This window comes from Vigna angularis, chromosome 5 (genome assembly GCF_016808095.1).
Source record: "Vigna angularis cultivar LongXiaoDou No.4 chromosome 5, ASM1680809v1, whole genome shotgun sequence".
Lineage (NCBI taxonomy): Eukaryota > Viridiplantae > Streptophyta > Magnoliopsida > Fabales > Fabaceae > Vigna > Vigna angularis.
Window position 1 is genome coordinate 31,799,945 of NC_068974.1, and position 23,274 is coordinate 31,823,218.

At 32.6% G+C, this 23,274-nt stretch overlaps 2 protein-coding genes and 1 long non-coding RNA gene across 5 annotated transcripts; all 3 read right to left on the bottom strand.

Moving 5' to 3' along the window:
• Nucleotides 1–588: 588 nt before the first annotated feature.
• LOC108339877 (uncharacterized) lies at nt 589–2,240 on the bottom strand. Its single transcript, XM_017577099.2, has 2 exons — nt 2,046–2,240; nt 589–1,213 (listed from the first exon to the last, which is right to left on the bottom strand). The coding sequence occupies exons 1-2, from the start codon at nt 2,173–2,175 to the stop codon at nt 843–845; spliced, it is 501 nt and encodes a 166-aa protein (XP_017432588.1). The 5' UTR covers nt 2,176–2,240; the 3' UTR covers nt 589–842.
• A 3,966-nt stretch (nt 2,241–6,206) lies between these two features.
• LOC128196777 (uncharacterized) lies at nt 6,207–6,815 on the bottom strand. The gene is made up of 2 exons (XR_008249150.1): nt 6,695–6,815; nt 6,207–6,509 (listed from the first exon to the last, which is right to left on the bottom strand). It is a non-coding gene; the product is annotated as an uncharacterized LOC128196777 (long non-coding RNA).
• Nucleotides 6,816–20,296: 13,481 nt separating this feature from the next.
• On the bottom strand, nt 20,297–23,041 carry LOC108339824 (uncharacterized). Of its 3 annotated transcripts, none has more exons than XM_052878379.1 (2): nt 22,246–23,041; nt 20,297–20,865 (listed from the first exon to the last, which is right to left on the bottom strand). In XM_052878379.1, exons 1-2 carry the CDS (start codon nt 22,937–22,939, stop codon nt 20,825–20,827), a joined length of 735 nt encoding a protein of 244 aa, XP_052734339.1. In that variant the 5' UTR covers nt 22,940–23,041; the 3' UTR covers nt 20,297–20,824. The 3 variants fall into 3 exon arrangements, with proteins under 3 accessions (XP_052734339.1, XP_052734340.1, XP_052734341.1); XM_052878380.1 differs by having other exon boundaries at nt 20,298–20,862; XM_052878381.1 differs by lacking the exon at nt 20,297–20,865 and adding an exon at nt 20,957–21,338.
• Nucleotides 23,042–23,274: the final 233 nt, after the last annotated feature.

Below are 23,274 nucleotides of genomic sequence, written 5' to 3' on the forward strand. Positions count from 1 at the left end.
GCTTAATCAAAGAAAAATGCTTAATCATATTTAGTAAAAAGTTTAAAGCACTAAATGTACGATTATCAACTTTATTGTGGACGTTATTATTTAAATTTTAAGTTCAAAAAACATATAAAAATATTTAAACTGTCTTATACCTTCTAAATTAGATGAGACTATTATTAAAGACAGTACAAACTAAATTTATTTAAGTAATAATATTTTATTATTGAAAGTTTCTTTGTAATTTTAAAATTTAATTATTGTTGGTGGTCCCATTTACAGATCTCACACATAATTCAATTTTTATGTTACAGTCTGGCCTTGCCGGCTGTGTCAGAAACCAAACAAGATGCAGGTCATAAATTCATATTTTCATTTCACTATTTTACTTTCTTTTGAAAAAGATGATATATAAAACTGTGACTCGTTTCATCATCATAATCACTTCATTAGATATTTCGTATTAACAGCAACAGATTTAGACAAGAACATGCACTTTCCTTAACAGATATATAGCAGTGAAGAAAAATTACAAAGAACTATAATGTTACAGTTTGACACATTTATAAGCACTAAAATATGTGTAAGAGAAGAGAAGAAAAATAGAAACCTAAAAACAGTTTTCTGATTAGCAAAATACATATATAAAAAGGTAACATAAGTTGACAAAAGAAATACAGTATTAATCAGCTTTCATACCAGGAAATTAACTTTCCTCACAAACTATATAATACACTGCATATATACCACAACTATTTGTGGCATAATATCTTTCACACTACATATGATATCACATCTATAATCATATGTTACAATAAAGTGACTTTAAATCACCTGAATTCTTCAACACATGATCATCAAGGTATCCCAATGATAGGGAAGAAAGGAACATAGTAGCTACTTGGTGCCAAACCCCACTCTGGGGGAAGAGGAAGATCCACAGTTTTGGATGAACCAACCTGTTTTCCACTCTTGCAGTTTGTTCTTGGGGGGCATGATGTTCTGAAACTGAGAGGGGTGGAGATGGTGTAGCTGTTATACTCTTTGCCCTTGATAATCTGGGATATCTGGTCCTTCCCTGAGGCATAAAGCTGAACTGCTCCACCAAGGACTTTTGCAAAGCAACTCCTTTTGTCTGAAGGAAGGTTAGCTTTGAAGGAGCCATCATTTTCTGTAGTAGCCACAACCAGTTTTTTCACACCATCACACTTCACTGAAACCTTAACATCTAAAACAATAAACAAGTATATAGAATATTAAGACACACAACTCAAATAGGTATAATTTTGTCTTTCTATGTGATAAAAGACTTTAATATAATTGCATTACATGGACCAAGATCTTAAATAAATAATTGAAATCCTGGGCTTAAATCTAATTTAACATGATAAAATCAGTTTATAAAATAAAATTTACACAGATAAATCTTATTTTTAGTCACGTAAAATCTTCGATACCTTTTACATATATTTTGTTTGTAATTAATTTTATTTTTAATCGATATAAGACTTTTAATTCTCTTTGTATATATTTTGTTTGTAATGATTAAATAAATTTTAAATATAATTCAATTTTATAAAATAAATTTATGGTTAATTTTATATATTTTATTTGTAATGATTAAATAAATTTTAAATATAATTCAATTTTATAAAATAAATTTATGATTAATTTTATATAATGTAAATTGACTTTATATTAATAATTAAGGTAAGACTTTCAACAACGATAATATATAAAAAAAACTTAAAAGGTAACTTAAAAAAAAAAATTGGAAGAAAGGGTAAAAGAAATTGTAAGTTTAATTTTTGTACTAATACTTGAGAGTTTTTAGATTAATTTGATGAAAGAAATGATGAGTTTCAACTTAAGAGTAGAGAGTGTGGATAATACTTAAGAGTAGAGAGTGTGGATAATATGCATGAGATTTAAGGTTATCATATTAAAAGAAAATGAAAAAAACAAAGACGTGCTATTTGGCTAAGAAATAGAGCAATGGATATAATGAAGATTTGTTTAGATTAAACTAAAGCAAGATGATGGAAGAAAAGTTGGCAAACCAGATAAGTGATAGTTAAGAGTGCAGTCAACGCAGGAAACTTTGCCCTGTAGCGTTTGGGATGTTGAGGGTTGAATTATAGCTAGGGCAAACACAAGGAGAAGAACTGTAATAAGTTGAAGACTGGCCATTATGGAAAGAAGAAGAAGGTGACAAAATATAAGGAAGAAAGGGAAAGGAAAAGTGAAGAGAAAGTGATAAGTTTGGAGCTTATAAATAGAAGAAACAATGAAGTGAGGACATTAAATGTAAGGGGTCCTTTGCTGATATTAGTAGTTGGTGTCAACAGAGTGTAGTTAAGATACCTTTCATAGAGGTTATCAACATATGACAACACCTATAGTACTTATAGTGTGCACTGGAATGGAACTTCAAATATATATTTAGAGCCAAAACAAAAAATACAAGTTTATAGATTATATGATATGATAGGAAGAGACGGATAAATAAATAAAAATTAAATGTATTTTTATTTTTTTAATTTAAATATAGATGTTAAATTAAAATTTGTTTTTATTTAAAATTTTGATATATATATATATATATATATATATATATATATATATATATATATATATATATATATATATATATATATATATATATATATATATATATATATATCATTTCTCACGTGACGTTAGATTTGTCTGAAAAATACTGTCTTTTAGGTAGAAAGATCGAATTCTCACTCCACAAGGAAATCTTTTTAGGGATATTAAATATTCATGTTCTTGTTAAATTATTTACGAATAAAAGTAATTTAATGATTAATGTTAGTGAGAGGTCAAAAATATAATTCTTTCAATTAAGATGAATTGTTTTTTATTATCATTTATAGAAAATTAATTAAAGAATTGAAAACATAATTTCTTTTACTGAAAACCACACCAAAACATATTGAAATTATAAAAAGGTATTTTGTTTTTTCAAATTTTTATATGAAAATATGAAGGATAATATCTGTGTTAAAGGTAGGTATAGAGTCACGGAACATTAGTTGTTCACATTAATTTATCCCTTCAGCTTGTACTAGGTAAAGTTTTGGCCAATTTATAATTGTGAGTTTACATAGATTTTCATGAGTAATGTGTATAGAATTAGAGCAAATGATGTAAGATAGTCTAAACAACTATAATGAAGTTGCTTAAAATTTAAGCACATTAAATTAAAAATTTGTTCTCAATATTGTAGTTTTAAAGCAAAATTTTTAATATAATAATTATGTAATTTGTTGTCAAACTTATCTTCTTTGATATGTTTTGACTAATTCTTTGAGGGCAACAAATACGCTGATCATCATTCATGCAAGAAAATAAGTAAAATTAAACAAATAAAAATACTAACATTTTTCCACAAATAAACTTTTTGTGTTGAAAAACACTTTCATCACATCGTACTGTGTTCGGTCATAACATGGTATGTGGCATGAATGAATAAAGTCTGTGCAACAAAGTCAATGACTGTTTTAAAGAGCTAGCATCTAGCACATAGTCCCTTAGCTTACTCTTTGAAAATTCATGCAACGTAGAATTTTCTGGGTTACAAAGTTTTGTCAACTGTAACATAAACCTCCAAAAGAAAGAAAAACAAATTACTTGGATTATAAATATATTCATATTCATACTCATTAATTTTACATTATTTAAAAATGAAAGTATAAGACAGTTTAAATATATTTTTTTTTATTTTTCTTTCGTTCTCTCAGGATATGTCTTTCAAAAATAAAACTGGCTGGAACGAAATTTCAGTCTTGGATAATACTTTAAATATATATATATATATATATATATATATATATATATATATATGATAATTAACTATAACAATGTCATTCGTATAAACTTTAGATTAGAATAGATAAATTTATAAATTTAATTTGTGTTCACAAAATTTAATTATAAGATAATAAGATGTTATTATTTTAGGAAAATGATACTTGAACAACCATTTTTGACAACATTTAGACACGCCACACGTGTCTAAATTTGAGTGGTCCACGTAGAAAATCAATTTGAAAATGAAATCTGACGTGGAAAGGAGGTGGGCAGGGTTTTCAGACGTGCCTTTCAAATTCAAATTTGAAATTCATTTTTGGAAGAATTGTAGAGAGAGAAGCGCGAAGGTTGAGAGGGAGAGTGTGACCTAGAGAGAGGCCGAGAGAGTTGGAGAAAGGGCATTCGAGAGAGAGAGAGGTCCGACGGAGTGCTTGCCGGAATGCCGCCGGACAACGTTGAAGGCCGTGTCGGAGCTATTCAACCCCTCTAGCCGGTTCCGATTCACGGTCGTCGCAGCTCCGACGTTGGCCAACGAAACGAAGGCGGCATCGTCTTCCCTCCAACCCAGCGAACTAGGGGCGCGTTCTGAGTCTCGATTCGTCCCACCTGCTTCCCTCCCTGTGCCGGACCTTTGCATTCACCGCCGGAGCATCGCCGGAGTGCCGCCGGAGTGTCGACTGTTCGGTGGACGAAAAAGAGGGGTTTAGGTTTAGGTTTCTTTCCCATTTGGGGAGGTTTAGGGTTTGGTTTCTTTCCCATTTTCATGTATTGAACTGAGTCTCTTTGAAATTTTCTAGTTGAATCTGTTTCTCCACTCAAGTTTCTTATTCATTTTACGCTTTAACTGTTCATTGTACTGCAAGTTTTACTATTCATCATCTCTTTCACGCTGCCATGGTAGGATTTTATTGTTCATGCTTGCTTTCAGTCGCTGGTTCCATTCAAGTTTGTGTTTCTGGGTTTGCGTTTTATGCTTAAGTTTAATTTGTGCATGAACGTAAGGTCATACTACGCGTTTTATGGTTCCATTCAAACTTTGATGTTTCAGCCTAAGCGTTCGGTTTTGGTGTTTTAGACTGAGCGTTCGGTTTTGATGTTTTAGTAATTTAATATATTTATTTTAGACTGAGCGTTCGGTTGGGATGATGACGGCTGTGACTCAAATATGGGTTCCTGGTGGTCCCGTGGAGGTGCAACCTGGTGGCTGATGAGTGAAGTGGTCACGGTATTTGGCGGGGGTCAGAGGTGGTGATTGAAGGATTATGCCGTGAAAATGGATAATGATGTTGGTGGTGGAGTTCGGTTTGAATATGCCCAGGTGACCTTGCTGGAGATTCCGTTTCATTTTTCCCTCCCTTTTTTCGAATAAGGTAATGATGCTGAAGGTAAGTGGGAGGCAGGGCGTTGCACGCGTTTGGGATGCCAGACGGAATCAGCAGGGGTTCCATCTGGGCGCACGTGGAAGACAAGTGGAAGTGTTAGCCAGGAATATTCTCTGCTTCACCCCCCTTTTTTTAATCGCGAAACCCATATCGTCTGCAGCTTTCACATGGCAGACATTTTCCGCAGTCGATGGTGGGAATCTTCACTGACACATCAATTTAAAATGCAGCCAGTTTTGGACGTTCGGTCAATATGCAAACAAACGACCGTTCATAAAATAAACGAGCGCTCACAGTCTGAATCATACCGAACGCTCACAATCAGTAACACAGAACCAAGAGCGAGCGTTAAAAGCATATGCAATTTCGAGCGTTCGTTCGTTTTGGTTTAGTGATCGGGGCGTTCGTCCTTAAAGAGACCGAACGTTCAATCACACAGTACAAGACCGAACGTTCGTCCTTAAGCGCAACACCATACATGACGAACGATATCACAAAGAGACCGAACGCTCAATCACACAACCAAGACCAAACGTCCAGATGAAGAGCGAACGTTCATTAAAACAAAATAACCGAACGCTCTCAGTTACTGAAGAACGAACGATAAACCTGCATGGCCGAACGGTAGAACGCTTAAGACTTAAACCAAAAATAAGACCGAACGGTGACCATGGACGCCCGCCAAACTGAGAACAAAGCCATAACAAGAACGAACGCCACTAATACGTAAGTGACCGAACGTCTGGATAAAATCTCGAGTCGTCAAGACGAAGACCGAACGCTCGTCCTAAAACTGAGGCGAAGATGAACGAACGGTATGGGACGAGCGCTCAACAATTGGAGCGCTAGATGGGCGCTTGGGACGGACGTCTTCTTTCCTTTTTTTTATTTTTTGTTATTATATATATATTTTTTGTATTTTTTTGATATTTATTTATTTTTTTTTTTATGAAAATAAATTTTATTTAATCAACCCGGACGAAATTGAGTGTTGACAACAACTATACTAAATAAAGAAAATTTCCATTGATATAGGAAGTTTGTCTTTAGACATTAGTCTTTCTTTGCACCTTAACTTGGAGCAATGGATGAGTTACAATGTTGAGAAAGATAATGTTGGCATGAGGAATTAACAAGCTTCCTTAGTATGTCCTCTATTTTGTTGTCTTCAATGGGGTTCGGTGGAATGACCGATATGGACGAAGTGTTTATTCGGTTTGTTGGCGTTGGATACAAGCCTTCTACAAATGCATTGAGCTCAGTTTGTTTCAGATGAAGGACATCTGATGGATCCAATTGGGAATGCTGAAACCAAAAGAAGGTAAGGTGGATGAAAATGATGTTCAATGTAAACAATGTCCCATAAGAGCAAACAAAGCGTAATTGTATTTTGTGGTGAACAATTCAATTACATGAACTTAAAATGTTAAATTTTGATTGTCATCAATGATGGTGTAAAGAGCACATTAAAAAGGTTAATGAAAACACACCTGCCAATTAATTGGGAGACCCTTGGCGAGTTCAGTCATATCTGGCTATTGTTGGTTCTGCTTAATAGCATCTTGCGGTTTGCTACCAGATTCTTTTGTTGCTTGTACTCTCTTGCGTTTGACCTTCCCTCGCCTGAAACAATAAATCTAATTATTTTCAGTATTTTCAGTTATGTCCTTTACTCGCTATTTTACTCATTACTCTTTCCACATAATTCCGAATGAATTGATTCTTGTTTTATTAGATTCCAGACTCAAAGATCTTTCTTTGGACACCAGACTCGTAACTTTTAGACAACAGAGTCAATTGCAGTACAAATTTTAAGATCGACATTTTAATTACGTTTTTCAGTATTTTCAGCTATGACCTTTACTCACTATTTTACTCATTACTCTCTTCACAGAATTCCAAATCAGATGATTCTTGTTTTGTTGGAATCTAGACTCAAATATCTTTCTATAGAGACAAGACTCGTAAATTTTAGATTACAGAGTTAGCTGCAGTAAAACTTTTAAGACTAGTATTTTAATCACGTTTTTCTGTATTTTCAGCTATGACCTTTGATGATTGATTTTCTTATAACTCTCTCCACATAACTCCAAATGAGTTAATTCTTTTTGGGTTGGACAGTAGACTCAAAGATATCTCTAATGACTATAAATTCATAAATTTTAAAGCATTGAGCTAGTTATGATTACTTTTTCAAATTTTCGTAAGTGTGCACAAAATTTCTAGATACCAACATGGGTGGAGAAGCAACAATACCAACTTCCAAATATAGATTACAGTTACATGATCTATTATTACTGCTATATAAACGGATGGATGGAGAGTTAATTAACGGATGCTACTAAACGAAGACACATCCTCAGACAATTTACAAACGAAGACACATCCTCAGATAATTTGTTCATTTAGATGTGATTAAAACATGTAAGAACCGAAACAAAATTATCATTGTATCATGATTTGTCAACTCAAATTAACAAAATAAATCCAAGAACGACAAAAATAGTTTTGGGTCTATTCAAGCAATTAAAGAACTTGATCTCAATACTCTATCAAATCTAATGAACATATATTCTAAGCATAGTTTATGAGAAATTCGTCCATAAAAGACAGCATATATTGCAACAAATTTATGTATTTCTACCATCCAATGAATCAGTAGAATTTAAGGAAGTTGGTTTACTGGAAAAAGAGATTTGCAAGTCCATAAAATATCATCAACTTAAATTAACAAGAACTTACAAAGCAAACATTGAATAAGCAAGAAAAGAGCTTGCAAAGATATCATGTTCTGAAGTTGGATCGTGAATAGGGTTCGCGAATAGTTCCACCGGTGGCACTAAATCTTCTACACAACTTCAACCCACACTAAACCATACCTTGAAAGGGTCCGGCGACACTTCGACGACACTCCGGCGATGCTCCGGCGGCCACCGCAAGGGTCCGGCACAGGGAAGGAAGCGGGTGGGAGGAATCGATACTCAAAATGCGCCCTTGGTTGGCTAGGCCGGAGGGAAGACGATGCCGTCTTCGATTCGTCTGCCGACGCCGGAGCTGCGGCGACCCGCAATCCGAACTGCCTGGCTGGGTGGAAGACGACGGACACCGACGGCACTACGACGGCACTGGATGGAGCGAAAACGGCAACGACAACGTCTACGGGCGGCGGATATCCGGCGAGAGTTGTGGTGGCTGGCTCGAAGGTTCGAAGGTTCGGTGCTCCGTGAAATGTTCTCCACCTTCTCTCTCTGAAAACATTTCAATCTGAAATTTTCGAAATAACCCTACAATTTGAATTTGTCCCCAATTCTCTCATTACCACGTCATTCTTTCATTTTAAAAAACAATTCCACGTGCACCAGTCACATTTAGACACGCGTCCAGTGTCTAAATGTTGTCAAAACAGGTTGTTCAAGTATCATTTTCCATTATTTTATCATCCAATAAATTTTTGTACACACTTTACATCTTTTTTATCTTTTATTTCTTTTTTTTAAATAAAAAGTTAACCTTTTTAATGATAAAAATATTTCTAAAATTAACTTGTCAAATGATGTATATAATATTGAAAGGACATTTTTATAAAAATATAAAATTAAATAATAATAATGATACGAAAATAAACTCCAAATAACAAAATAGATACAACGAATAATAAACATCATTATAATATGATCATTTTAAAAAAGAAAAATTAAATCTAATTTAATTTTGTAAAATTTATTTATAAAATAAGTTTAATATCGAACATATACTATAAATTATTTTGCTTTTAATTAATATAATAATTTTGTCTAATTTACTTATATTCATTTTTATTTTGGTATTGGGTTGATGAGAGAGAAAGAAAGAAAGTAAGAGGAAACAGCGTCAAAGATTTTCAACGTAGAAGTGAGGGAGAGTTTTCAATGTTGGTTTGAAAAATTGGGTTGAATGTGGAGAATAGCTGACATGAATTAGATGGGATAATAAAGAAGCTAGGTGATGCAGTGGAAAGTAGATAGATAACAAGCAATGACAAAGATTTTTCAAAATGAATGCAAATATTTTAAACAAAATAATAACACCATCATCACCTTTGTGTTCACCTTTACTCCTACTTCTGACACGCAATTAAATTCACTTTAATGCTACTTTGCATCTGTCGATGATCTTCGATCTTCCCCACTCATGGAAACACTGTGAAACAAGCATAGCTTCAACAAGCACCATATTTTAATTTTACTATTTTCGCATTTATGCTTCCATTCCAAATATATCCTTAACTTATTACTTTTGGATACGGGTCTCTTCAAGTAAACATTGTCACACTTTTTTAATCATAATAAAATAAGAATAATTAAAAATTATAAATAATTTTTTTTGTGGGATTTTAACACTATTTTACCTTTTTAAAAATTATGCTTAATATTACAAAATTCCATCTCAATCATTGTAAAAATAAATTTACATTATCATACAAATAAATTCTATATTGAATAAAGTAAAAGATGACATGAAATTATATATACATCAAATAGGTAAGAACCCTTGTTCAAAGGTATAAACACTAACGTAGAAATGACATTTAACATCACACGTATAACGTTTGACCACCAAAAATCCAACATAAAAAATGATCAGTGGCACCAAATGTCTTTTTAAACTCCAAAAACTCAGAATGTGAGCCTCACTTTCTTTGACGTTTTCGTTTGAGTTTTTGCTTTGTTCGCGTTCGCTAGTTACGCGTTTTCTCTCTTGTTGTGTTCATCTTATTCCTCTGTTTTCTCTCGTTCACCATTAACGTTCATGTAAGTTTTCTTTCACTTTGTATTTTTTAAAATCATTTTACACCGATTATATTACGTTTGAAACCAATATCTTACTAGATTGTACCTATTGACAGATGATAACCATGATCACTTTTTGTAACTTCTGTTAGTTACTTTTTCTTAAGTTTTAATATTTATAATTTGATCATTCAACAAAAAAAAATATTGTTTATGATCTTTACACAATAAATCTTTCATAACATATATGTCATTTAATCATAACTTAATTAATTAGATTACTTAATAAATTGACTAATAAACTATAATAACTTGATACATTTAATAATTATTATATATATAGATAACCCAAATTGCTAAAAGTTATGTGTCACCTACAATTTAATTATTATTATTGTCTAATATCACACATGAGTATATTCGATTGTTGAAGAATCTTGTATCACCTTACAAGTCAATAATATATAAATAGCACATTTCAAGCTGATAGTACATAAAGAGCATAAAAATTATAATTTTTAAAAATTAAGTTGGAATTAAAATTGAAGGATTTATAAGTATCTTAAAATAAGAATGAAACTTCATTCTCATTCTTTCTGTATTATTCTTATTCCATTTTCATCCAAAGTGTAAAGTTTGAACAATGAGTACGGTTGCGAAGAAGATTCAAAAAATGAATGCGAAGAACCAAGCTTTACATAAGCATTTTGGATGATTGTCTAAATTAAGAAATAATGAAAAAGAAAATCACCTGTGAGTTAAGGGCCCAGTTCAAGTTGGTTCGGAGGCTTGGTTGAAACAGCTAACCATTCTCCTCTTAAGAAGGGAAGTGTGAGTAATTCCAAAGCAAATGTTAATAAATATATGCAATAAAGGAAGCCGATTGATGAAGATGATGATGATTCAGCTAAAGCCTTAAGGAACGGATATATATGATGCTCCATGGCTGTGCCCGCGAAAATTTAAAAAGGAAATGTTTTTGAAGTGTTATGAGCAGAAGATTGTGATAGGGTAGGTGGTGGTGAGTGCGTAGAAAGAATAACATAACATTTAAATGGTAGGAAAATTTAACTGCTAAACAATGTATTTTTGTCTCTCAGGGGGCAACATGAATTAATATAAATTAGTTTTGGGAGTGTGGTGGGGTAGAGAAAGGCTATATGCAGTGCATTAATGGGTAAAAATAAGTCAATCATGCAGAGGAAGCAATAATACAGGTACCATAATCTACCTCTCTGCATTAGTCTTCCTTAGCTTTAAATGCCCAATAATCAACTAACAAAAAAAAAATATATATATATATATATATATTTAAAAAATTTATTTAACCGATATTAAAACGTCGGTTAATTAGCATTAGTTAAGATTTTTTTATTTGCTTATTTATTTTTATTTAAGTTAACCGCCTTTCGCTTAAAGATTTTTTAATTTTTTTTAGTTTATTTTTTTATTTAATAATTATAATAATAATAATACATATTAAAAAGTTACAAAATAAAATGTAACTATTTTAAATTAAAATATTATTTACTTAAAAAACATATAACAAAATTAAAAGGAAAATAAAAAAAGATATGTTAAAAATACGGTCAACATTGAATAATTCAAATAGAATATGTAAAGGTGTGATAATAATCACATATAGTATAATTGGATTTATTAGGGTATAACATGTCAATGATTGGATTTGGATTATTTAAGTAATGTATTATATGTGTTTCAGTATGCTTGCATGGGTATGTGATGCTTGAACGCATGTATGATGCGCTAAGTATGCTTCCATGTGATCTAGGGTTGATGTATGTATGTTTGAATGTTTGAATCAAGTCCACGATGTGTTTCGATTCGACAATAATCAATTATCCACTAGTGCAGTCAAGAGATATGACAACGGTTGTTTTTGTCTATAGGTAACGGTTCAGGAACCGATGCATATACGAGCGAGGTAAAAAGTCTAACCCTTTTTGCCTCGGTTGTGGACCGAAACAAAAGGAGTAGGATTTTGCCTCGGTTCTCTTTTGAACCGAGGTAATATCTTGGGAAATTCAATAAAAAAAAGATGTTATTGTGACACTTACATTCATCCTATAAAGCAAAGTCCTTCTTTTAGTGCTCTACTTTAGATCTTAAATAAATTAATATAACATATAAAAGAGAACTGTAACAATGAAACAATAAAACATGTAAAGAATAGGTGTCTCCTTTGTAATTTTGGAATATGGAGATGAAATCACCCATCTAAAATTTGTCAGTTTCCACTGAAATAAGATTAGTTTAGATTGAAAATATGTTTGAGTAGTGCAATAATCATCAATATCAAATGTTGCCAACCTCTTCAAACAGAAGAAACAAGGGATAATCTTTTCAATCAAGACATCAGACAACTCACCAAGATGCAAAAGATATCCTCCTAGACTATCACGACTCATCACAAAATGGCATTGCCCTATTTATGTGAAGTACAAATGGCAAGAAAAATGTCACAAAGATGTCCATCAGCTTCCTTACCCACAAGCTTCATCTCCAAAGCTTCATCTCCCTCAACTGTTTCTCTGCCTCAATTCCATGACCAACACAAATGTACATAGCAAGGAGTCTCTCATGAACCACTCCATATAGTGATGGGTCGCCATCTTGTATTAGCCAATTGGACAACCGCACTCCATCGACCAGTAGAAAACTCTGAAAAAAATTGAACAATATTTTCAATGGTGTTGGTGATGCCTACAACCACAAAACGACAACGATCAAACCCAAAACAATTGATAAAGAAAGAACGAACCCGACCCAGGTGGGTCTCCTCCTAGGGCACGAACCCAGGCCAGAGGTGCGGCGGAACGAACTTGTCGAACTTGGGGGAGAAGAGGGCATGTCCTTGTTGTCGTGATTGATGACAGGGAGAGACGAGAGAAAGGAAGCGGTGCCAGTTCGACAAGGGGGCGAAGCGAGATCGCATCCGATGGAGGAGCGAGATCGCGTCCGGTGGCGGAGCCAGATCGCGTCCGATGGTAGAGCGAGATCATGTCTAGATCGCGTCTGGTGGCGGAGCGAGATCGTGTCCAGATTGCGTCTGGTGGCGTTGCGAGTTCGCGTCCAGATCGCGTCCGGTGGCGGAGCGAGATCGTGTCCAGATCACGTCCGGTGGTGGAGAAAGATCGCGTCCGATGGTGGATCGATATCGTGTCCATATCGCGTCTGGTGCCGGAGCGAAATCGCGTCCAGATCGCTTCTGGTGGCGGAGCGAGATCGCGTCCGGTGGTGGTTCTGGTTGGTCTTGGGTTTGATGGATCATATGGGGTGGCGATTGGTGGTGGGGTTAGGGTTGCGGGGTGGGAGGCGTGACAGGTTTGGGGGTGGGACGGGTCAAGACGAGGATGCGACCATGGGCTTTGGGGGCAGAGACGGAGGAATAGGCTTCCGCGGGAGCAGGTTGGATGCAACCATGGGCTTTGGGCGACGATAACGGAGCGGCAGAAGAAGAACTACGCGGGAGTAGAGGAAGAAGAACTGCGCATAGCAGAGGAAGAAGAACTGGAGATTAGGGTACTTCACTTCATGGTTGAAGATAAAAAACTAATACTGACTCGGTTCTTTACTAAACTCGATGTCTATACTCTCACTCTATTGTCTCTGTCTAATTGAACCGATGTTGTAGGTCAATTTGAAAAAGTATTACGCCTCGTTTTGATCATTAACCGAGGTAATTTGGCTTTTATGCCTCGGTTCAAGGGGAACCGAGGCCTATAAGTTCATTTAAATTGCAAAAATGCCACCGCCTTTTTATATACTTCGGTTTTCTGAAAACCGAGACGTATTACCCACCTTCTTTTCCGCGTTTTGCACTAGTGATCGATGCGTCGATGTTGAGTATGGTTGCGGGAATAATCGATTATTTGGGATGATAATCGATTATCCACTTCTGCGTGATGTTTCTGGGTAAATTTTACTAAGATAATCGATTGATAATCGATTATCACAATGCATTTTTATGAAAAATGACGAATTTGATGAAGAATGTACGTGTACCAAGCCTGAGGAGCTGTGGAACGTGATGACAATTAGAGAATGTATTTAGGGTCAGGTTTGACTTGTGGTATAGATTGGAGCATGAATGAGTGTTGGAATGTACCTAAGTATGTGATTGATGAGCATAAGAGTGGAAGATAAGTCTACTTGTTGTACCTAGTAAATTATGGTGTTATCTGTGAATAGGTGTTTCCTTTTGCCTTGTGTGTATTGGAAGGGTTGTTCGGGTATTGAACCTTCCTTATGTGGGGTTGAAGGTGTCTTCCTTGTCCTTGTGTGGTAGAATTACATGTTCCTTAGTTGGATTGCGGGACTACTCGAGCGTATCTGTATGGGGAATCTATAGATTAGGTTGTAGGAGTGGCTACAGTTGGTGAGGTAGGGTACAAGAGTGAGACAGACTCTTTCCACTATGATGTTACGGTACGGTGATGCTCATGGTGTTTTTCATGACTGGGATAATCACGATGGTGATGTATCTATGATGATGATCATGATACTTGAGATGCTCCAAGTATTGTTATGCTGATAATGGTGTTATTATAATGGTTATAGTAAGTAGTTAACATAGGTGTTAATGGATAGATAGACCAAAGATCTAAGTGTGAGATGTTAAAGATGACATCAATGGTTTAAGATCGAGGATCAAAGATCGAGGATCAAGTAATTCATTATGTTTGAATTTTTTTGTTAGAAGATTAAGAATTTTATTGTTATTACTACTATGTATGAGGTGATTGTTTATGGTTGATATAATCATTATGTTTATATCTTGTTATTATGATTGCTTTATCGATATTTTATCCCATGCGTGTTGGTGTTTGTATGTTTGTGAAGGATATTATCGGCGATAATCGTATAATGTGTTATGCATGAGAAGATGAAATTGCAGATGTTCCAGAGGCATGCTAGATTCGCGACATGCTAGATTCGCGAGATGATGGGAAAGATTTGAGTTTCTCTAAAAAGTTCTTTTAATATAGATTTTTGAAAATGTAATTGTAGTTGGTTTATTTCTTTAGTCATTTTAATTACTTTTATATTAATGTAATTGGATAATACTTTTGAAATTATTATGTTTTAAATAAGTTATGCAGGTTTAAATGATAAGGTTTTTAAAAATTAGGTTTCCACACTAAAAAGAATTTAAAATTTATCGAATTTTGTAAACATGTGACATCCCAGAATTTGGGAGGTTACAACCACGTGTCAATATTAATATCATCAGTCTATGTCAAGTACCATTGTTTAAGATGAATATTCTCCTCTTTAAAAATTTATTATTTGCATAAATATTATATGTATATTTTTATTAACACATACTTTTTAATATTAAATTAAAATAATTAAAGTAATTACATATTAATTTATTGTTCTAACAATAATAATTATTATTATTAAAATTTAATTTGTGGATATTAACTATTTAAATTATTGTAAATTTTATTTTTTAATTATATAATAAAAGTTGATTTTTTAAATTATTTTCATTTTAAATTTATATTTTTAAGTGAGACTAATATTTGTTCTATATTTTATTTTATTATAATTCAAACAATACTTTGTTACTTATGGTATAAACATTTAGAATTAATATATTATTAATTTATATTTTTTTATAAGATTAAAAGTGATTTATTTAAATGGAATGTAATGATATTATTAGAGTTGGTTTAAAAATAATTTTAAAAATATTTAATAAAAAAATTAATTTTAATATAAATATCAATATATTATTTATATAAATAATACATTTTTTACAATTTGGAGAAGTAAAATATTGTTTCATTTTTAAAAAAATGGACTTAATTAAATAAAAAAGACATATATACAATGATTAAATTAAGTACAAGACAATGATATTTGACACTAGTATAAATTTTTTTTTGAAAAAAAGTTAAAAATAATTAAAAAAATTAGAAAAAAAAAACTATAAACTAATACGTGAGATGTCTTTAACGTCGTTGGTATGTTACTGACGAAAATGACCTAATTTAGTTAAGTTTTCAAAAATTGGGACTTGATTGAAATAAAAGTAAAAATGAAGATCTAGTTGCAACATTTAAACTTAAAATGAGACAAAGAATAATTAAGCCAAATATTATTAAAGATATCATTTATTTAACACGATGTGGGAATGACAATTCAGGACATGATGAGAGTCAACCCACAAAAAAAAGTGTGGGATGGGCTGAATATTTTAGTTCGCTAGCATGCTTAGACTCGTCTTACATAACTTGCAGTCTATGCAATCAATGATGAGCTAGCCCATATAGTACACATTGACTTAAATGGTTAAAATCCAGTAGCTCCCTCGTTCGCGTTTATTTCATTGTTTCACTCTATTTCAAAGTCATTTCTATTTTCAGTAAATATTTACTTAAAAATTAGAAATTATAAATATTACTTAATTTAAGAAAGGTATGATCATTTCAAAGGTTCCTATTTCTACAGATTCGTATCAATTGGGTCCCTATTTTGGTAAAATTGAGTCAATAATATCCTTGTCGTTAATTGTTGTGGACGGCGTTAACTTTCTTGCGTGCTGGCATACTGATGTATCCTTTAATAACCACGTGACATAGTGAGATCTCATTACGTGGATTTATTTTAAGTAGGAATGAAAAACAATTTAAACGTGGTCGGCGTGGTGGTCGGTCTGGTGGTCAGCCACTCGGCGTGGTGGTCGGCCACTCGGCCTGATGGTTGGTTGGCCTAGAGTTCGGCCTGGTAGGTGGTCAGCCTGGTGGTCAGCCACTTGGTCTAGTGGTCCGTCTCCGGGCCGACCGACCACCAGGTCGACCACCCACCAGGCTGACCGACCATCGTACCGACCACGAGGCCGAATGGCCGACCACGAGGTCGAGTGACCGACTACCAAGCCGACCATGTCTAAATTGTTTTCCATTCCTACTTAAAATAAATCCACGTAATGAGACCTCACTATGTCACGTGGTTATTAAAGGATACCTCAGCATGTCACTAGACAAGAAAGTTAACGTCGTCCACAACAATTAACGGCAAGAACATTATTGACTCAATTTTACCAAAATAAGGACTCAATTGATACAAATCTTCAGAAATAATGACCTCCGAAATGATTAAACTTTTAAAAAATAAACTTACATAAATTATTATTTTTATTAATTTAATTAAATAAAGATAAAGTTATTGAAATTATTATGTAGGGCCGCATACCGCCTTGTGAACCTACAAAGTAAACAAAAAAAAATTAACCTATATTTCTTATACGAGACAGGCTAATCTAATCGCTTTTTACAGACTAAATGTGAGATATGTCAAAATAGAATAGGATGAAACAAGCCGCATTGTCACCCCTATAATGATAAGATGTCACCCCTATAATAATAAGATGATTTTGGTTGTGTTTTTCGTCACTAATATAATTAAACAGTTTTATTTTTTTTAGGTAATCATAATTACATAATCATGTGTATAAGTAAATTTAGGTTAACACTATTTTTCTAAAATTTTGCGTAAGATGGGGTGAAAAAAAAAGAAACTTAAAAAGTATCATTTTCTATATGAAATGGGAGCTTTCTTAATAATGTGTTTGAATTATTTAGAAATATTTTTTTAAAATATTTCATTTAGATAGCATAATTAAAATGTTTTATATTTTTTTATTTAGATAAAATAATTGAATTTCTTTTTTAAGAAAATATATTTTAAAATTTACCAAAAATGTTAGTTTAATATAAATATTAAAATAATATTTAATAACTTACTTTTTTTTATAAAGTTATTATTTATTATAATTATAAAAATAAATGTAAATAATTTCACAATTTTATTGTTAATAATTATTTTAGTTTAAAAATATTAAATAAAAAATAAGTATTTAAAAAAAAGATTACTAAAAAGATAAAATTAGTAAAATAATTATTTTAATTTAAAAAACTTTTATTTAAAAGATAAAAATGGAAAAAATGTATATAAAGAGAGAATAGTTAATTGTAAAATTTATATTTTCTTTGGAGTGAATTTTAAATTTTATTATTTTTATTTAAAATATCTTCTTAAAATTTTTAACTTTTAACTTTATTTTATTTTTTCAAACAACTGATTTTACTTTAACAAATTTCAAATTCATCAAATAATTAATTATTTTCTTAGGTTATCTCATCCAAATACAATAAAAAAAAATATTTCATTTTTCTCAATTAGGGAATGATGGCCAGGTCTTTCTGGATTTTTTCACTTTTAAGAAGACATTTTAACCAGTTTTATTTCTCTTTATGAGAAAGTATGTTTAAATATATTTTAACTTAAAATAGTAATGCGCATAGAACATTCATTAACCAGGTATTTATTATACTTGTGTATTTTCTCCTTTCCTGCTGTACGCACCTAACATGAGAAAACAAATTAACTTTCTTTTGTTTTCCATTTTATCAAAAACCGTCTAACTAATGATTTCAGTTTCTATTTAACATTTTTATTTTCCTATTTTTTATTATATAATTTATTTTAGTAAGTTAAAATTTAATAGCTATATTAGTTTTAATTTTATTTATTAATTAAAATAAAAATATGTATTATTACTTTTATATTTAATGTGTAACAAACAATTTAAATGAAAAGAATTTCGGAGAAATAATATAAATGACTTACTAAAGTGGAACAGAAAAACTAAAATGCACTTACTATATATTCTTTTCTGCAAATTTCTTTCAAATTGCACTTGTACCATGACGCATTTTAAGTTTAAAGCTTATATGTTATTTAGACCATATTGTCATGACAAATTTTTAAAAATAAATATGAAATATGACCCTATATCATAAGAACAATAAAATATTTTAAATTTTAAAAAATTTGAGTGCAAACAATTATTAAAATGTAAACAAAATTCTTCTATTACAACAAAACTTGCAAAAAGATTTTGAACGTATCTCTCCTAAACCATTCTAATTTAACGTAAATATTTCTGTTAACATGAATTCGAAATTTAATTTCTTGAATATTGAAAAAGTAACTCTTTCTGTTAGATTCAATTTCCAAAAAGTAATTCTAAAAGAGAAAAAAAAAGAGGAAAAAAAATTAACTATCTTCATAAACTAAAACTAACTTATAAAATAATCAGAAAATTTTATCTTCCATCATTCTCTCAAAAGATCGATTTCTATGTCATACATAAACCAATTTAATAGTTAAAATTATTTCATTTTCTTTATTCTCTTTAGTTTTTGTTTTTCATTAATAGTTTACTTCATAGCTTTTTCAGTTGTGACTAGTGCTAGTCTAAAGTTATATATGATTGAATTTCACTTCACTTCGGTGAGATCACTATAGACACAAGAGTTATAGTCGTTGAGCTTCTCCCAAAAGACATTAATAAAATCTTTTACCAATGGATCATGACATGAGTCAATTATAAAAGTGGTTTTGTCCGCACACATTATATTTAACCACTACACTGAATTTGAAACCTACCACTAACTCTAAAACTATATTTAAAAGGATAAATAATCTAAAAATATATTTGTAAGGATAACTAATAAATTTAATGTAATAATTGTTGACTTATTTTATTTTCAAAACAGTAAAAAAAACTAAAATATCAATACAATAACTTTAATTTTGTTAATTTTATTTCAACTTTATTAATAATCAATACAATTAAGTATGTATTTACTTTTTCTAATAATTAACACATGTTATTTTTAACAAAAAAAATATTAATAACCAATTAACATTGAAGTAACCACTAAAAATTTTAAATTTATAAAATAAAAAATAAAGAATTAAAATCTCCCTTCAAAGTTAATTACTTACAATTACTAAATATCAAACATTATTACTGATAAAAAAAAGCTAAAAATCAAACATATATTTAATTATCTCAACCGTTAAAAGAATCCAAACAAAAATAAAATTTCTATATGTAATTGTTTTATTATACTAAAAACTAAACATATAAATACTTATTGTCCTAAAATGATTATTTATCATATGTATAATTAATCTCCAGAAAACAGTTTTGAAACATACAATTTCCTATATTTATAATAAATAGCAAAATCTAATCATATCTATAAGAAATAACAAAACAATTTCACTCAATCATAAATTTCTCTATAATCTAGTCAGAACTTAAAACGTACAGAAAAAACCCAGCTCTTTTTCTTGTTTTTAGGACTCCTTTTCACAAAAACATGAGATCAAAGAACCATTCTTACGGACACATCTATGACCGCAACCAATCTCACATTCATGACATATTAAAATAATGATAAATTTATATTAAAAACTATGTTAAAATTGTTTTGATATTATTTTGAGCTTCTAATTAATTACACACTTTGCCCCCACCATCCCTTTTTCTGTTTCATATTTTCGAGGACTATGAGAAACCAGATGCTCAAAACTATCTTCACCCAGGCCATTTCCTTCACCCAGCGGGTTGCCCATTCTTTCTCTTTCAGAAGAATTGTGTCCTCTTTTAGAAGCATATTATAATTATAAAGCTACTAATATTATAATAAGCCTATTGCAAATGACCAATCTTTCTGTTTCACACTTTATCGCACTGAAATCACACTGAAGCATACTAAAGAAGATAGAACGTATTCAAGAACATCTTCAAACATAACTTCATATAATGGCCAGAAAAACAAGACTCTTCTCATATTTGTCTGACTTTAGGTTATTCTTTTACGTTTAAGTGAGATAGGAATAGAGGGAGAGAAAGATATACAAGTTAAAATTTATGTCCAAAGGCTATCCCTCATCTTTTTTTCATCTATTTAAGGACGAGAATAGATTGGTACTAAAGAGAATGTTCCCATATCGACATTGCTATTATATCTGTAAGTATTTTATATACCCAGACCCGAAACCTGCTACAAATAGTTAAACTTGAATATGATATTTCAAAATAACATAATGCATGTATTTAACAAACTAACATTAATAATAATAAACCGATAAAAAAAATATAAATTGAAGTACATCCTCTTCGTTCAAAATATATACAATGATAATTCATTTCTACCTATAAAAGTATTCCAAAAGTACTTAAAAACCTTTCATCTTCTAGTCATAAAATATCATAAATACATTATGCAGGTTTTCGCAAATTTAGGCACTATAACACCTATAATGTTGTATCAATACATGCAAAAGTCTAGGTAAATATCTATACAGGATCAGATCCACTGCAAGAAACTTATATTAATACCCATCAAATTTGGGTTTGATTGACATCCCTATTTCCATTCCATTCTTTCATTCATAAGCACAGATTAAGTTTTCTTCATAGTTGCTAACCTACATAACCAGAGTAACAATATCTCCTCCTCTACTTGTTTTTAGTCTGTAAAATTATTGACGATAATACAAACATCAGTATCATCAACACTGAAATAAATCAGGTCTCCAATAAACAAGACCAAACAGAGCCACCATATCCGAATTTGTCAGATATGTATCTCACTGTACACTGTGGGGGCAAAACAACATTGGGTAATCAATGCCCTGACCAATCTGTTTTTTACAGGATTACCAAACGTTGAAATTCGAAAGACAGGTTAAAGGAAAAATTATCCATTTACCATTAACCCTGAAAAAGGGAGCTAGACCAAATCTGAGCATGACAGCTTGAACGTACCAACAATATTCATTAGATTTAGGGTCCAGTTGGAGCTTCCAATTCCATGGTCACGTGTTTAAAAGCAGAGAAATAAACCACATTTATGCATTAAATCATCCTATAAGTCATAGTATGTCAGAGATTACATAGTCTATTACTCCATTTGTATAACCTCCTTAAAACATCAGCATTCCACAACATCTAAATGCCCAATTTTACATAACTCATTCTAGAAGGTAGATGTCAATATAAAATCATTCCCTAATCTTCACTTAATTACTTACAACTTTTAAAATAGTCAGATCACAACATGATACCAGAGCTTCAACAGTTCCACGAGAAAATGGTCCGAGGTTCCACTCTCGTTCTTAGAAAAACTAAAATTCATTTTCTCTCTATACTCTTCACCATCGTTAATTATTTCCATTCTGTAGGTAAGCGCATAATTTACATTTTCTCAGGCAAACAAAGCGAAACGAAAAGAGGAAGTAAGGGAACCCTAGGAGTTGCGATAGACAGGGAAATTCACTAGTTCAGGACAAATTCAGATTCAGTAGAATAGAATTCAATCAATAAGTTAAAATTAAACACTAATAGAAGAATTTGAATTGAATGAATCAACCGAGGAAACCTGTTTGGCGCCAAACAGCATTTCGAACCTGACGCAGGTCCCTTCCTTTCAGCGTTCTCCCTATCCCTTCCATAACCGAATAAGCAAGAATCGGCGATTGCGCTGAGTTCCTCGCCACGATTTCGTGCGGCGGCACCATCTCCCCATCTTCATCCTCCTCGTCGTCATCATCGAACTCGCACTGCCTCCGCCGCGCCTTATCCGACAAGATCGGGACGTTTACCGGCGCGGACTGGTGGAACTTGAAGGAGGAAGGTTGCGCCGGGGGCGGAGGCCGCGGGATGGCGGGAATGACGCGCGAGGAGGAGGAGGAAGAGGAAGCGGAGGATATGGAGGAGATTGAGGCCTTGTGGAAGTGCTGCGAAACGTTTCGGAGGCTGTGGGAGGTTTCGTTCTCGGGGAGCGCGGCGAGTATGCCGTGAGAGTGGTGGTTGTGGTTGTGGTGGTGATGGAGGAGGTGGTGGTTGGGAGTGGCAGACGCAGAGGAGGACGTAGAAGAGGAAGGAGTGGAGGCGTTGTAGTGGTTTAAATCGGTGTGGTAGTCGCCGTTAAAGAAAACTACGTCGTCCTCTTGGAGCTCAACGTTGGTGGCGACGAACGGGGAGTGCGGCGGCGCGTGAGACGGAACGCCTAGGTAGCGCTCTGTGGCGGAGGGCTTTCGGCTCGGGAGACGGTTCGTGCCGAATGGATCCATGCCGGTTCGGTTCGGAACACCGAGAGAAACGGAAAGAAAATAGGAATAACAGAGCGCACACTTGGTGAACGGTGACGAGACTGAAGGGGCTAATGGCTAAGCTTTTTCTTTCCTTTTAACAAAAAAATATTTTTCTTACATATTAAAATAATTTGGTAACTGAAATGGACGGTTATGATTTTTTTAATACAGAAAAAGAGTTACCCTCAATAATTTTATTCTGCATACATATAAATTGATCTACGACATGTGTGTGATGTTCGAATGAAACACTATTCAAATTACTGTCTGTCATGACAGTAAACACCACATCCTTTACACTAATCAGAATTTTA

What these genes read in the sequence shown, in the direction of transcription:
- LOC108339877 (XM_017577099.2), bottom strand. Translation starts at nt 2,175, where the DNA reads ATGGCCAGTCTTCAACTTATTACAGTTCTTCTCCTTGTGTTTGCCCTA. An exon ending in TCTTAACTATCACTTATCTG is followed by an intron (nt 1,214 to 2,045) that starts GTTTGCCAACTT and finishes TTATTGTTTTAG; the next exon opens with ATGTTAAGGTTTCAGTGAAG.
- LOC108339824 (XM_052878379.1), bottom strand. Translation starts at nt 22,939, where the DNA reads ATGGATCCATTCGGCACGAACCGTCTCCCGAGCCGAAAGCCCTCCGCC. An exon ending in TGCTGTTTGGCGCCAAACAG is followed by an intron (nt 20,866 to 22,245) that starts GTTTCCTCGGTT and finishes AACTATTTGTAG; the next exon opens with CAGGTTTCGGGTCTGGGTAT.